General features: G+C 32.3%; 1 protein-coding gene across 4 annotated transcripts in view; it reads right to left on the bottom strand.

Annotated features, from left to right (window-relative positions):
- Positions 1-16,572, bottom strand: part of COL24A1 (collagen type XXIV alpha 1 chain) — a 392,042-nt gene that overhangs the window by 94,405 nt on the left and 281,065 nt on the right. For all 4 annotated transcript variants that reach the window (XR_007721823.1, XM_050772561.1, XM_050772480.1 and 1 more), the window contains exons 39-43: positions 9,212-9,265; positions 7,139-7,246; positions 1,830-1,883; positions 1,558-1,611; positions 715-771 (exon numbers count right to left, since the gene is read on the bottom strand). Coding sequence is in view for 3 of the 4 variants with exons in the window: in XM_050772561.1 (XP_050628518.1) it covers positions 715-771; positions 1,558-1,611; positions 1,830-1,883; positions 7,139-7,246; positions 9,212-9,265 (327 nt within the window). In the remaining variant the exon portion in view is untranslated. The remainder of the gene's footprint in view (positions 1-714; positions 772-1,557; positions 1,612-1,829; positions 1,884-7,138; positions 7,247-9,211; positions 9,266-16,572) is intronic.

Raw genomic sequence — 16,572 nt, forward strand, 5'->3', positions numbered from 1 at the left:
TTAGGATTCCTTTTCTCTATATAATACTATGTGAGAAATGGAAAATATAGCCAATTATATAGTATTTGTTTCTATGAACTAATAATTTTCATTTAATTCATTTAATTAACATATGTTCTTTAGACATTGTTTTAGTCAAACATGAACACAGAGACAGTTATTCAGATAATCAAAGCTATATTAGCTACTTTTTAGAAACCATGGTTATAGTTAGTCCTTAAAATGTTTAATAAGAAGTCTACAGATCAGTAAACTTTAAAGGTTATTGGTTCTAATAACTCAGTAGAGGGGTTTTGAAATCACTTGGCAACAGTGTGCAAACTGTTATAAGAAGTACATAGATAAGATTTTTTTAATATTTAGAAATAAATCTGAATGTGATAATTAAAGAAATATGTACCCTAAAATGTCTAGAGTGTATGTTTTCTGATAATCTTTATAAAAGTTGCTATCATGCCTTCAATGCAGAAAGTTAGATTTGGGAAGTCACTATATGAACCCTATATATTATGCTAAAATATGACCTTCGTATTTTTCATATTAAAGATTTTAATATCATTTAAATTTTGTGACCATAAATATCACTGTCCTATCAAACCATGTGATAAAACTAACAAAAGAAAACTCTTTGAAGAGACGTAATTGGTGTTGTGAATCTATTATATAATTATATTTTATCTTGAATAACCAGAATTATTTCAGAAAAAGACCTACTGGTTCACCTCGAGGCCCAGGTGGTCCTAGGACTGTGCTATCCTCTCCTGGGTAGCCCTAAAATGAAATAATGATTTATAAATAGAACTCAATAAATAAAATAAACTTCAAAAATACACAACCTATTACTTTTAAATATATTAGGAAATGCATTTGATTTTATCTTTTTTAAGTGGAAAACTTTGATGTAAGAAACTAGGCATATGGTATTTTATACAGAGTTGTAATTTGTACAGGATTCTTCTTGGAAGTATCAATCCCCTTTAATTATATAAGAAGCAGCTCAGAACTTTTCTTAAAAGTGTCAGGTTTCAATGATACCATAAATTAAGATTACTGCTGTAGTTATTCCTAAATCATCAAAAAATTTTAATCTTTAATATCAGTGAGACAGGTGCGGTGGTATGCAACTGTCGTACCTGCTACTTGGGAGCCTGGGGTGAGAGGATTGCTTGATTGGTTTGAATCCAACCTGGGCAACAGTCAAGATCGCTTGATCCTGACTCCTGTCCCAAAGACTCTAATATAAATGTACTAAAATTAATCATTTAATCTAGAGCCTTACAATTTCTTTAAATAATTAATTTTACTCTTACAAAGCTCTACAAATATTTTCACATATATTATTTCAGCTCAATCTTGAAACAACCCGTGGAAGATATTTTAATAATTTATTTAAATTTTAGCTCCTTGATATTTGTTTTTTTCTTCCGGAATTAGTAAAATTTTCAACTGTAAAAGTGCTTCCTTTATTTCTGGAAAATTTTTCCATGCAGTCTTTCAGGAATAATTCATGATCTCAACATTTAACTTCAGGATTAAAAGGTCAATATACACACAAACCTTTTCTCCTTTAGGTCCTGGCAATCCAGAGAGTCCTGGTTGACCCTGATGGCCCTACAAAAGGACAAGTAGACATTTATACATGCTCTATCTAGGTATTAGATATTGTATTATTCTGAAATGAAAAACAGGATTCACTGTCTGGGAGGATGAGGCCTAAATATGTTAGAAAGGTTTATCAGAGAGATTTCATAGTAATTTGCATATTTGGGATATCATCTTTAATAAAAATGTTTTCATGTGAATATATTTTTTCAGTTATAAATACTTACCCTATACCCTGGAATTCCTGGTTCTCCATCAGGTCCCATCAATCCTAAATGTCCCTAAAAAACAAAGTAAATATTAGTGAGAGAGCGAAAGTAGAGAATTGTCTAAATCATTAGACTTGTACTCCTATTATTTAAATTGTTACCTTTAGATTTTTCACGGTTGAAATTTACCTAGTTTGAAGTAGGAAAGCCAAAAATAACACCCCAACTTTTGTCTATTCTTTTTTCTGAAACACAAAAAGTTCTGTAACAAATGTCTTTTTGGTTTACTTCTGATATAAACATCCTTAATCATATTTAAAAATACTTTCAGTTGTCAGAATCCTGCTGGTCCCTAACGAATTATTGGAAATGTGGTTTACATCTGTCAAAGTTTGTGCCAGATGTGGTCACTGAATATTAGAGAGTGCAACTTGAGAGTTTTTGACATTGTCACTACAGGATCCAGAACTCCATACTCATTTTTAGTTTCAGATGCTTTGATGAATATGGTTTTAGTCCTGGTCAAAGTTATTAAAAGAGAAATGGTTGACAACGTACATGTAATAGTTACTCTATTTATCAATATTTTTGTAGATGGTGAAACCATCTATAAAGACTAATCAGCAAATGCCCTTAGCCTACTGAATAGATTGCTCAACTGAAAAAGTAAAAAAAAAAAAAAAAAAAAACAAAAAACCAGAAGAAGTCCTATATTTCATATTATCAAAAAGATTCCATATTGACTCTCCTATTTGACTCTCAAAACAAATAGAAGATGAGAAAATTAAGGCACAGAATAGGTATGTGACTTGCCAAATATCATACTAGAACTAAGTCTCTTGATTCTGCATATATAGTATTTCCCATTTAATCGTACTGCTTCACTGTATTTGATGATTTCTTTAAAGTCCCAGCTCTAAAAAAGTTCACATTGCAACTATTAACCATTGATCAGTAAATTTAGACTCATTCAGTTAAGAACAAGTTTCAGTCTAAAAAAGGAACTGCACAAAATTAATTTTAAAACATTAATAAGAATTCAGCCATTACCTAGGTGAATAATCTAGAATAGAATGTAACTACTCACTATTCATTAGCTCAAGATGGCTGAATGACATATGCTTGTTTCAATAGTCCCATTCAACAAAAAAGAGAGAGAGAAAATAAAGGTATTTATTTGTAATAACAATACTGGAAAATAAGTAAACATCATCAGTGGACCAAAATTTTGTAATCTGAGACAGAAAATTAGGACTGAAAATATGCAAAGAAAAAAATTGTTGCAGATGTCCAAATAGTCTCAAGGAAATTTCAAATGCCGAAATCAAGACATTGAAGGGGCAAGATAGGTTCAGGTGACTAACTGGGGAAAGGAGTCAGGTATTCCTATTCTACTTGTGCTGGGTAACTGATGGTAGCATTTGCCTAGAAGATAAGTGAATGAGTGTGGAAACTGTTGCGCAAAAAGCAGGCAATGCTAAAGACTGCTGCTGACTCCAAGTGACTCTAAAGCCAATATAACAAGAAATAAAATGTGCAATTCATAAAAGAAAAAATAAACCTTTATGTACCTAAAATATGTATGCAAAATATGTAGCCTTCCAAAAATAAGCGGGTAGAAAACATGATAAGCAGACCTCAAACTCTGTTTTGAGAAATCAATGACTCAAATAGCAAGGAAGAAAAGCAGTAAGAAAGCTATAAGGATTTAAGTAGCTTAGCTAACAACTTGATTTAACAGAAATACTTAGGACTGTTTATTAGCCCCAAAAAACAAAAAGAAAGAAAGAAAAGAAGAGAGAAAAAGGAATGCATAATCTTTTGACAAAACTTGAGTATATTAGGCCTCAAAGAAGATTTTAGTAAATTTCCTCAAAGCAGAAATCATATAGGTCACATCCTCTGGCTATAATGCAATGTAATTAAAAATGAGCAATAAAAATTAAAAATCTACTTAAAAAGAAAGATCCTTTAAGATAACTCTTATTTAGAAGAAAATAAAATCTGAAATTGCAAGCTATTCATAAGTAAATGATGGTAAAAACACAAACATAAAAATATGGGAATATGGCCAAAGTGGCACTCAAAAGGAAACAGGTAGCTTCATAATGTATTTATTAAATAAATTACATAAATGGGCCAGACATTTAATTCAAGAAGAGATTAATATTAAAGCATAAATTAGCGAATCAGAAAACCATTTTTAAAAGTTGAGTGAAAAACCAAGTAGACACTTTGAACTGACTAATAAAATAGCAAAACATTTGGCAAATCTGATCACAGTAAAGAGCAGACATGATAAAACAACATTAGAAACAAGAAGGACATAACCACAGGAAAAACATTTAATTATAAGAAAACAGTAATTTCAAGTTTCACTTACTAAATATGAAAATCTAGATGAAATAAATAATTTTTAAGAAAAATTTCAAAAATTTATTCCAGAAGATACAAAATTTGAAAAGAAAGCCAAAGATCTACTGCTAATAAAATAACAATTGGCTCAGATTGTTTTAATAGCAAGTTTCATAAAACCTTTGAAGAACAGACACAATATCTATGTCCCATACTGTTACAGAGCACAGAAAAATACGAAAAATTTACCAACCCATTTTATATGACTTGTTTAACACTTATACCTAAATCCAATTAGTGATAGTAAACATTAAAAAAAAGATGGAATGAAGAACGATGGAATGAATAAATAGGCCTACTTTGCTTACAAATACAAATGTAAAACTTTTAAGGTAAACTAAATTCAATAAGCTAAAATAAAACTCTTAAATAAAATGTTAAAAAATGAAATCCATTTGCATTAAAATAATAATATAATTATACTTCAGATTTATCCTAGGAACTCATGGGTGATTCAACTTTTGGAAATCTACTAATGAATTTTCTTATATTTACAAACAAAGGAGAGAAAGCATGGGATTATCTAAACAAATACTGTAAAAGGATTTGATAAAATTCAACATCTACTCTTGGTCAAAACTCTCATTTAAGAACGAAAAGAAATTTCTTTAAACAAATAAATGGTATATCTAAAAAACAACTGTAAACAATACTTGACATTATAAGCATTAGAAGCATTTTCACTAAAGACAGGCCCAAAAGACAAGGTTTTCTTCATCATGACTTCTATTCACTGCTATAGTAGAAGTTCTAACCAATGTAGCAATTCAGACAAGCAAATAAGGGGAGGCAATATTATTTACCTAAAGAATCCCTATGAGAATCATCTACATTCGCTAAAGTGGATATAAGATCAAAATATAATGGCACCAACAGCACCACTAAGTTGATGTAACAGAAAAAGGATTATATTAACACTGAGAATAAAACTCAAAAGCAAAGCAAAACAAAAACAAAACAAAAAACAAAAATACTAAGAATAAACTTAACAAGAAAGATTAAAGAACAGAGATAAGGGAAATATTTTATTGATGAATATGTAAGCAGATATGAGTAAATAAAAAGACATAAGGTGTTTATAGAAGGATTCAGCATTGAAGAAATTGAAAGTTCACATGAAAGAGGAGATCAAAACAAAACAAAACAGAAAAAAGACAGAGGAGATCATAGCAAGAACCAAACATTCTTGTAAAATGAATTATGAAGTATTTGCCCTAACAGAAAGTATCACAATAGTACAGTAAGTAAAATGGCGTGGTATTGACCCAGAAATAGACTACTAGATTCAGAGAATAAAGTAGAATAAGAACAGACCAATGAATATTTGAGAATTCAGTTTATGGTAAGAGTAGCATTTCAAAAAAGCAGAAAACAGGCTGACCACTCAATAAATGGAAGTGGAACAACTGTCTGTAAGTTTGGAAAAAATAAAATTAGTCTTATACACCTTACATGAAAAAAACCCCACAAAAATCCATAAAAACCTCCATATGTCTTAAAGAGTTAAGGGTAAAAATAAAGTTATAAAAGTATTAGAAGAATATGGAAGAATATTCTTAGATCCTTTAGGTAGGGAAGGCATTTCTAGTAAAATAAAACACAGAAACTACAAGGGAAAAGACCGACAAGTTTGACCATATAAAAATTAAAATGATCTATACAGCAAAGGATATACAAAATTAAAAGATAAATTACAGAAAGGAAAACATTTGTAATATATTTTGTAACATATTTAACAAAAATGTATTAATTTTTTAAGTATATAAGGAGTGATTGCAAATCAATAAGAAAAAGGCAACAATTCAATGTGCAGTATACATGAACAAGCAACTTCCATAAAGAAAAAAGTGCAACTGGGAAAGTGTAAATAGAAAGAAAAAATGCAATACACATTCTCACTTATCAGATTGGCAAACATCAAAAGAAGTGATATGAAATGTTGATGGTGGGAGTGTAAATTTGGTGAAACCTCTTGGGAAGGTAAGTTGGGAACATGTCAAATTTAAAAATTAATAACATTATAAAATGTTTTTGTACACAGGTCAAAGAGAGAGAAATGATAGTAATTTAAATAAAAGAAAGTAAGAAAGGCCTAGATCACAGTAAGGAATGGAATACCGAAAATGAGCCTGAGGCAAACTTTCCTCAGACAACAAATGGATTATGCAATGATCTCTAAAAAGCCTTAGTGAAGTCTAGTACTTGTGACATTTAAATGGAGACTACACTAAATGGAAATACACACGCATTTTGTAAAAAAGCTTATGAAACAGAAGACTCAATTAGATAATCTTTTAAATATTTTGCATCTCTTTCATGCTGTGACTTTCAGAACAGGTCTAAATATATTTGCAATATAATTCAGCTAATATATGAGTTCATAAGTATCATGCTATACTTGTTCCTAACATCATGCAAAGTTCCTGAGAAAGATTGAAGATAAAATTAGATGATAGATTTATCACAATTGGTTAGAAAAATAATATCCAGATAAAGCAGATTTGTTTCCAACCAGAGAAAGAAAATCCATTTCAAGTAAACCTGATTTTCAAAGCAATTTGTCAACCATGACAGCATAGTTTTATACAGATACTAAATCCCAATTTTAAGTGCTGGCCATATAAAATTTCCTACTTTGGTTAGGAGTTATAATCTTATTTTTTAAAACCTCATTTCATATTTTATTTCCATTTTCATTTTTTTTTCTCTTTCCTTTTTCATGTCCAGAAACCACTAAGCCATTTAAGTACTGTGGAATGCTTACAATTCTCCACATCCCATGGAGGTAGATTATTTTCAATGGGACTATTGCCTTCTCTGTAAAGCTAATCAAGGGATGAAACTTTAAGGGCATGGATACATTTCTTTCCCATCCACAGTGACTCACTTCTGGAAGCAAATCAAATACTGACCACAGCACCTCTAGTTCCTCTGGCACCCTTAGGACCACTTTTCCCAATTTTTCCAGGATAACCTCTGCTTCCAACTTCTCCTGTGGGTCCTATTTGTCCTTTATCACCCTGTGGAAGACATTATTAAGAGAGAAACATAAGAAAAAAATTTATACTTAGATTAATTAACTATATCATATTCCTGAATAGCTCCTGAGGAATATTTAGTTAACAGTATTACAGACCACCACTAACAATAATAACATGCCATCACCACATAAGTTATTTTAAAAAATAAAAGTAATTTTGGAAAAAGATAAAAAAAATTTTTGACCAAACAAGCAGGGGGTATCTGGTGCTCATGCTGAATTCCAAATAACCATTTTTTTTAACTTTTGAATTTTGCTATATATGTATGTAAATATGCATGTATGTATTGTTACTATAAGAAATAATAAGGTCTTTGAAAAGTCTGTTTCTATAGAGAATTTCAATGCAAAAAGGTCTGTTCAATACAAAAAGAGCTCCAGTGTGCAGTTCTGTACATTCAGGATCATCACTCATTGGCCTGGAGTGCACCTTGAAAAATCTTGTAACATTTTTACATCATGTAAAAATGATGTAATCATTTTTACATCATTTTACATCTTTCTGAAAACTAACTGTCTTCTGCTTTCTATTAGACAAACTGACCTTTCTTTTTTTTTGTTGTTTTTTTTTTGAGACTCAGTCTCACTCTATCACCTAGGCTGGAGTGCAGTGGTGTGATCTCGGCTCACTGCAACCTCTGCCCCCCAAGTTCAAGCAACTCTCCTGCCTCAGCCTCCCAAGTAGCTGGGATTACAGGCGCCCGCCACCACGCCTGGCTAATTTTTCTGTATTTTTAGTAGAGACAGGGTTTCACCATGTTGGCCAGGCTGGTTTCGATCTCCTGACCTCAAGTGATCCTTCCACCTTGGCTTCCCAAAGTGCTGGGATTACAGGTGTGAGCCACCACACCCCACCGACAAACTGACCTTTCTTTAGCACCAAAATACAGCTGCTCTTAAACAACACTGTGTTATTTTTCATTTCTTAAGTGAGAACCAACCTGTTCTATTACTAATAAGCAAGAAGACACAAAGAAAAACTACTGTGAACGCAGTTGGATAGGAAATTTTTGGGATTTATAACAGTTAAGAGGCTTTATTTTATTTTTCCAGTGGTGCAGGTTGTTGTTATACAAAGACTTGCACTGTCTCACTATTAATGTTGATTTTAGACATAACACTCTATATGATGAAAAAAACTTCAATATTGAAATTATTTTTAATAGATAAGAATGGCAATTAAACATTACCTCATTAGTTTCTCTTCATTATTTATTATCCCTATCTACTGTCTAAAAATTCTGAGAAAGACTGACTAGGTATATATCAGCAGAAATGCTAGAATTGGATTCTGAAAATCAAAATATGTGTGACTTGAAGTTAATTACAATAAATAATTCAAAACTGTCATAGTCCAACGGGAAAACCATTTTATGTTTCATCAATATTTGAATAGACTATTGAGTCTATATTTATATAAATACAAATTTTCATTATAATGCATTAAAATTTTATAAATACAACCAATTATTAGTAAAAAATAAAGTAAGCAAATAAAAATATTCTTGATTTGAAGTTCTTAATATTTGGAAAAAATAAAATCAACTTAGAAAAACACATTAACAACAAATAATTATAGTTACATTCTTTTCCCTCAAATACTTTACTAAAATTATTATTGAATAGCACAAATGGTATAGTATTTTCCTTTTATCTTTCTTCTTGCCCATGGTCTACTAAAAGAATTTCTGGAAAACAAGAGAAAGAAAGAAAAGCCAAGATTTTCTACAAACTACAAAATGGAAAATTTGCCTTCAAATAATCAAGATAATAAGCACTCCTAACTGAAATTAAATATTAATTTATATAAATGTATCTTTTAAAGCAACATGTATAATTATTTACCACTTTACTATCTAGTCCAAATAAAAACATTACAGCAGTCTATGGAGCTCTGGATACATCAGAAGAAAGAAAACCTGCATAAGAAAATGTAAAAAATTACCTTTTTTCCTAGACGACCTCTTTGCCCTGGAATTCCCACAATTCCTTCAGGTCCCTAAAATATTCAATATAAAAAAGGAAATAAATGATTAAAGAAAAGATGAGATGGAGTATTTGAATACTTCTATCAGATAATCACTGGATTGGATTGGACAAGAAGTAAAAATGAGGGCTACTTTTCACATTATTAGGTTTGCATCATTTAAAAAGAGGTCACAATGACTTAGACGCACAGCTGTTATTAGCTATAAAGTTCACATGCACAAACTGGCCAAGACAGTCGTAATTACACTGTTCATTATTCTAGGTGAAACCTTACTTAAATTCAGTATACCCATTTTAATTACAGAGAATGTAATTAAAGTTAACCCATGCCTTCTACGTCACAGGTTGTAAAAAATGTTTAACAAACATAAACAAGTATAAACCCCAATGCATCAATTTCAGCATTGCTATCAGCTACTGGGAGCTCAGCATCTTGTGGAAAGTACAGAACTCCTGCCTATCCAATGAAGTCTCCACACACATACAAAAGGAAGTACAGAGCATAAAATACATGTAGTACATGGTCAAGGAAAATTTCAAGGCATCTAATACGTGGTCAAGGAACATCTCAAAATCTCACTGGAGTAGAAAGAGTTAAAGAGATATTCTTCGATCTGTGGGGGAAAAAAAAGGAAATACAGAGAGAAAAAGGAGGTAATCACATAAAACTTAAAAATAATATTTTCATTTCCATTTGTCCTTTGTTTAGCTAGAAGTAGATTAAAATTTTTCAAGATACCTTTTTTTTTTTTTTTTTTTTTTTTTTTTTTTTTTTTTTTTTTTTTTTTTTTTTAGTGAAGGTGGGGTACCATGTGAATTTTCAGGTAAACAATGGTTAGGCTTAAGTGAGTTCCACAGTAAGCCAGGTCGCAAGTTCTAAAATGGCTAATAATTAATCACAACATTCCCTGCCTTCGCTGGAAATGAAAATGGAAATCTCAAATTTGTGTCCCAAAAGCTTGGCAAACTGCAAAAATGATGTAGACAAGAAATAACTTGTGGTTTACCACTGTGCTATGTAGGCTCTAGATAAATATTTGTTGAACGAATAAACAGATACCTAAGGAAATGACTCATACCCTGTGCTCCTGAGCAAATGCTCTTCTAGCTTCAGAAAATCACTGAATTTAAAGGCCAAAGCTGTTGTGCTCTATTGCTGTAGTTATAGCTGCATCCAGAGGTAGAAATGGTAGTTGCACTAGCATGAAGAATTCTTTGAAGTTAATGAGGCCTTTCAAAAAGAGGCTGATTAATCTTCACAGAGATTAAAGGTATGAGCTTTTAAAAGTCAGACTGCTCCCATTTCATATTCTGGCTCTGGCACCTAACACCTATATGGCCATAGGTAGATTATTTAATTTCTAAAGGCCTCAGATTCCTGTTAAAGAGGTATAAAAGAATCTCTTCAAAGACTAAGAGCAAATGAGAGAATGCATGTAAAGTTTAGAAAGTTTAGAAAAACTAGACTTATAATGAGCTCAAAATATGTTAGTAGTTATTAACCTCTGCTGTTTATTAGAAGTGTCTTACACAATATTTAAGTACACATAAAGATGCTAAAGGGTACAATGAAAGCCCATTTACCTACCACCTACTTTAAGAGATAGAACCAATATATGTGTATGTATATGTGTGTGTGTGTATATATATATATCTACATATATATATCTACATATATATACACACACACACATATAATTGAAGCCTCACATTAAACACATAATTTCCAAACTCATCACCCTTTTTCCCTACTCAGGTGCAGCCATTGTCTTGAATTTTATTGTTCCCATACATTTCTTAATAATTTTACTCCATTTGTATCCCCAAACAATACGTAGTTATTTTACATCTTTAAAAATTTTAAAAAAAGCAGTATCATACTTTATGTGTTCTCCTGAAACTTCTTTTTAACACATTTTTGTTTTGAAATTACTGTGTCTTTAATTCATTTACTTAAAAAAAAAACTGCTACAGGATTCCATGTTATTATCAAACCACAACTTAAGTATTTTTTCCCCATTGGCTAAAGTTTTGGTGGTTTTCTTTTGCTATTACAGACAATGCTGGAATAAACACCCTGTACATGTCTCTATGTGCTCATGTCAAGAGTTTTTATAGGGTACGTGCCCTGGAATTGAACTGCTGGGTTTTAGGATATATGCATCTTCAAGCATACCAGATATTTGCCAAACTGTTCTCCAAAGTGATTTTGCCAATTTACATCCTCAAAGGCAATGTTTAAAAGTTCCACTTACTCCATATTTCCTGTAATGCTTGATTGTATGAGACTTAAAATGGGTGCAGAATGATATTACCATTTCAATTTATGTTATTGGTTATTATGGAAAAATGAATAGCTACTCGTAAAGTTATCGGACATCTATATCTATATGTGAATTTCTGGTTCCTATCTTGTGCCCATTAAGGCTGTCCTTATTGAGTTACATGTATATGTGTTTATACATACTTGTATTTTTTCATTCTATATATCACAAATCTCTTCTCCCAGCCTGTATCTTATTTTCTCACCTTGTTTATTATGACTTTGGGCTAACAGAAGTTTGCAATTTTAATGCAGTCAAAGTTATTAATATTTTCTTTGTTTCTTTTAGTGTTTTGTCTTAAGAACTCTTTACTGCTTGCCCTTTCCTTATAAGGTCATAAAATATTATCTTAAATGTTCTCCCAAGAGTTTTAAGATTTTGATTTTAACAGTTAAGCCTTTAATCAAATTGGAATTTAATTTTGCAGGATATGTGTTTGTGTGTGTTCGTGCACGTGCGCATTTGTGTGAGGGAGAGTATTTTTTTTTTCCATTTGGATAACCAATTGTACTAGTAACATTTATTAAATAGTTCATTTCCTTATAGATCTGCAGTGCATAATCAATTTGTCAAAAATCAAGTTTCAAAATATATCTGATTCTATGTTATCTTCAGTTTCCATTGGTCTGTTTGTTTATTTGTGAATGAGTATGACACTAATTTAATTACTCTAGCTTCAATAATAAGTTATATTAGATAGGTCAAGTTCTCTCTTCCACCTCCCCCACAACCATCCCACCTCTGCACAACTTATCCTTTAAAGTTGTCTTAATGTTGGCCCTTTGGTTTTCCACACGAATCTTAAAATCACTTTTTATCAATCAAGTTTTATTAAAAATCCCATCAGGATTTTGACTGAAATTGTATTAAATGTATTGACTAATTTAGAAGATTGATAATTTTATAATATTGAGTTTTCCTATCGTGAATATAAAATACCTGTCAATTTATTTAGTTCTTTAATAAACGATTATAATTTCTTTAATTGTAAAAATTTTCCACACCATTTTTATAAATATTTTGTTTAGATGTATTGCTAGATACTTAATTTTGTGGCTAATTGTGTTGGAAATTGCATTTTAAAATATCTAACTGCTCGTTGCTGGTGAAAAAGAATGGAACCTATTTTTGTATATCACTTTTATTTATGTATTTAGAGACACTGTCTTGCTATGATGCCCAGGCGGGACTTGAACTCCTAGGAACAAGCAATTCACTCACCTCAGTCTCTCGAGTTACTGGAAGTACAGATGCATGCCACAGTAACCACAGTTATTATGGGTTTTTTTTTTTTCTGTCTAACTTTTATTTTAGGTTCAAGGGGCACATTTGCAGGTTTGTTATGTGGGTAAATTATGTGTTACATGGATTTGGTATACAGATAATTTTGTTACCTAGGTAATCAGCACAATACCCGATAAGCAGTTTTTCAATCCTCACCCTCCTCCCACCCTTCACTCTCAAGCAGGCCCTAATGTTAATTGCTCCCTTCTTTGTGTCCATGTGTATTCAAGGTTTAGCTCCAACTTATGGAGAACATGTGGTATTTGGTTTTCTGTTCCCACATTAATTTGCTTAGGATAATGGCCTCTAGCTGCATCCATGTTGCTGTTAAGGACATGATCTTGTTCTTTTTCTGTGGCTGCATAGGATTCCATGATGTATACATACCACATTTTTTTTTTAAGCCAGTCCACTGTTGATGGAGATCTAGGTTGATTCCACGTCTTTGCTATTGTGAATGGCGCTGCTCTGAAGATAAATGTGCATGCATCTTTATGGTAGAACAGTTTATATTCCTTTGGGTTTATACGCAGTAATGGGATTGCTGGGTCGAATGGTAGTTCTTTTTAAGTTCTTTGAGAAATCTCCAGACTATTTTCCACAGTAGCTGAGCTAATTTACATTCCCACTAGCTGTGTATAAGTGTTCGCTTTTCTCTGAAACTTCACCAGCATCTGTTATTTTTTGACTTTTTAATAACAGCCATTCTGACTGGTATAAGATGGTATCTCATTGTGGTTTTGATTTGCATTTCCCTAATGATTAGTGACATTGAGCATTTTTTCATATACTTGATGGCCACATGTATGTCTCTTTTGAGAAGTGTATGTTCAAGTCCTTTACCCATTTTTAATGGGGTTGTTCATTTTTTGCTTATTGATTTAAGTTCTTTACAGATTCTGGATATTAGACCTTTGTTGGATGCATAATTTGCAAATATTTTCTCCTGTCCTTAGGTTGCCTGTTTACTCTTTTGACAGTTTCTTTTGCTGTGCAGAAACTCTTTAGTTTAATTAGGTTCACCTGTCAAGTTTTGTTTTTGATGCAATTGCTTTTGGAATCTTTGTCATGAAGTCTTTGCAAGGGCTGATGTCCAGAATACTATTCCCTAGGTTCTCTTCTAAGGTTTTTATAGTTTTGGGTTTTACATTTCAGTATTTAATCCATCTTAAATTGATTTTTGCATATGGTAAAAGGTAGGGGTCCAGTTTCAATCTTCTGCATACGCCTAGCCAGTTATCCCAGCACCATCTACTGAATAGGGTAAACTTTCCCCATTGCTTGTTATTATCAGCTTTGTCAAAGATCAGATAGTTGTAGTTGTGTGGCTTTATTTCTGGGTTCTCTAATCTGTTTCATTGGTCTGTGTAACTGTTTTTGTACCAGCACAATGCTGTTTTAGTTACTTGTAGTATAGTTTGAAGTCAGGTAGTAGGATGCCTCCAGCCTTATTCTTTTTGCTTAGGATTGCTTTGGCTATTTGGGCTCTTTTTTGGTTCCATAAGAATTTCAGAATGGCTTTTGCTAATGCTGTGAAAAATGTTCTTCGTAATCTGATAGGACTGGCATTGAGTCTTTAAATTGCTTTTGAGAAGTATGGCCATTTAAACAATATTGATTCTTCCTATCCATGAGCATAGAATGTTTTTACATTTGTTGTGTTGTCTCTGATTTCTTTCAGCAGTTTCTTGTAATTCTAATTGTAGAGATCTTTCACCTTCCTGGTTACTGCACTCCTAGGTTTTGTTTTGTTTTGTTTTGTTTTTTTTGAGACAAAGTCTCACTCTGTCACCAGGCTGGAGTGCAGTGGTGCGATCATGGCTCACTGCAACCTCCATCCGCTGGGTTCAAGCGATTCTCCTGCCTCAGCCTCCTGAGTAGCTAGGACTACAGATGTGCACCATCACACTCAGCTAATTTTTGTATTTTTAGTAGAGAAGGGGTTTCACCATGTTGGCCAGGATGGTCTTGATCTCTCAACCTTGTGATCCACCTGCCTTGGCCTCCCAAATATTCCTAGGTATTTTATTCTTTTTGTGGCTATTATGAGTGGCATTAAATTCTTGATTTGTTTCTCAGCTGGGATGTTATTGGTGTATAGAAATGCTATTAATTTTTGTACATTGATTTTGTATTCTGAAACTTTGCTGAAGTTGTTTATCAGATCTAGAAGCCTTTGAGCAGAGACTATGGGGTTTTCTAGGTGTAGAATCATATAATCTGCAAAGAGTTTGACTTCCTCTTCTCCTATTTGGATGCCTTTTATTTCTTTCTCTTGTCTGATTGCTCTGACTGAGAGTTCCAGTACTATATTAAGTAGGAGTGGTGAGAGTTCCATCTCTCAAGGGGAATGTTTCCAGCTTTTGCCTATTAGGTATAACATTGGCTGTAGCTTTGTCATAGATGACAGTTATTATTTTGAGGTATGTATTTTCAATGTCAAGTTTGTTGAGGGTTAACATGAAGGCATGTTGAATTTTACTGAAAGCTTTTTCTGCACCTATTGAGATGATTGCATGTTTTTTGTTTTTAGTTCTATTTATGTGATGAATCACATTTGTTAATTTGCATATGTTGAACCAATCTTGCATCCCAGGAATAAAGCCTACTTGATCGTGATGGATTAGCTTTTTGATGTGCTGCTAAATTCAGTTTGCTAGTATTTTGTTACAGATTTTTGCACCTATGTTCAACAGGGATATTGACCTGAAGTCTTCTCTTTTTGTTGTATAGCAGAATGATGCTGGCCTCATATAATGAATAAGGGAGGAATTCCTACTACTCAATTTTTTGGAATGGTTTCAGTAGGATTGGTACCAGCTCTTCTTTATATCTCTGGTAGAATAACGCTGTCAATCTGATCCTAGGCTTTTTCTGGTTGGTAGGTTTCTAAATTACTGATTTAATTTCAGAACTCATTATTGGTCTGTTCGGGGTTTCAGTTTCTTCCTGGTTCAGTCTGTTTCCAGGAATTTATGTATGTTTCCAGGAATTTACGAATTTCTTCTAGGTTTTCTGGTTCGTGTGCAGAGAGGTGTTCGTAACAGTCTCTGAGGTTTTTTGTATTTCTGTGGTATTGATGGTAACATCCCCTTTGTCATTTCTGAATGTGTTTATTTGGATCATCTCCCTGTTTTTCTTTATTAGTCTAGCTAGTGGTCTGTAAATCTTATTTATTCTTTCAATAAATGAAGTTTTGGTTTTGTTGATCTTTTGTATGTTTTTCAATAAATGAAGTTTTGGTTTTGTTGATCTTTTGTATGCTTTATTCTCATCTCCATTTTGTTCAGTTCAGCTCTGATTTTGGTTATTTCAGCTTTTGGGTTGTTTTGCTCCTGTTTTTCTAGTTCCTCTAGGTGCGATGTTATGCTGTTAATCAGATATTTTTCTAACTTTTTAATGTAGGTATTTAGTGCTATAAACTTTCCTCTTAACACTGCTTTAGCTGTATCCCAGAGATTTTTGTATATTGTATCACGGTTTTCATTAGTTTCAAAGAATTTCTTGATTTCTGCTTTAATTTCATTGTTTACCCAAATGTCTTTCAGGAGCAGACTGATTAATTTCCATTTAATGGTATGGTTTTGAGAGATCTGTATTCTAATGATTCCTAAATTATATCACCTGTTCTCACTCCATCACTGACCTTCTGATTACCCTACCTAATGATAGCTCTTTGCATTTCTATTTGGTGTCTTAAACTTTATGC

The sequence above is a fragment of the Macaca thibetana genome, chromosome 1, assembly GCF_024542745.1.
Source record: "Macaca thibetana thibetana isolate TM-01 chromosome 1, ASM2454274v1, whole genome shotgun sequence".
In the NCBI taxonomy this organism is placed as follows: Eukaryota; Metazoa; Chordata; class Mammalia; order Primates; family Cercopithecidae; genus Macaca; species Macaca thibetana.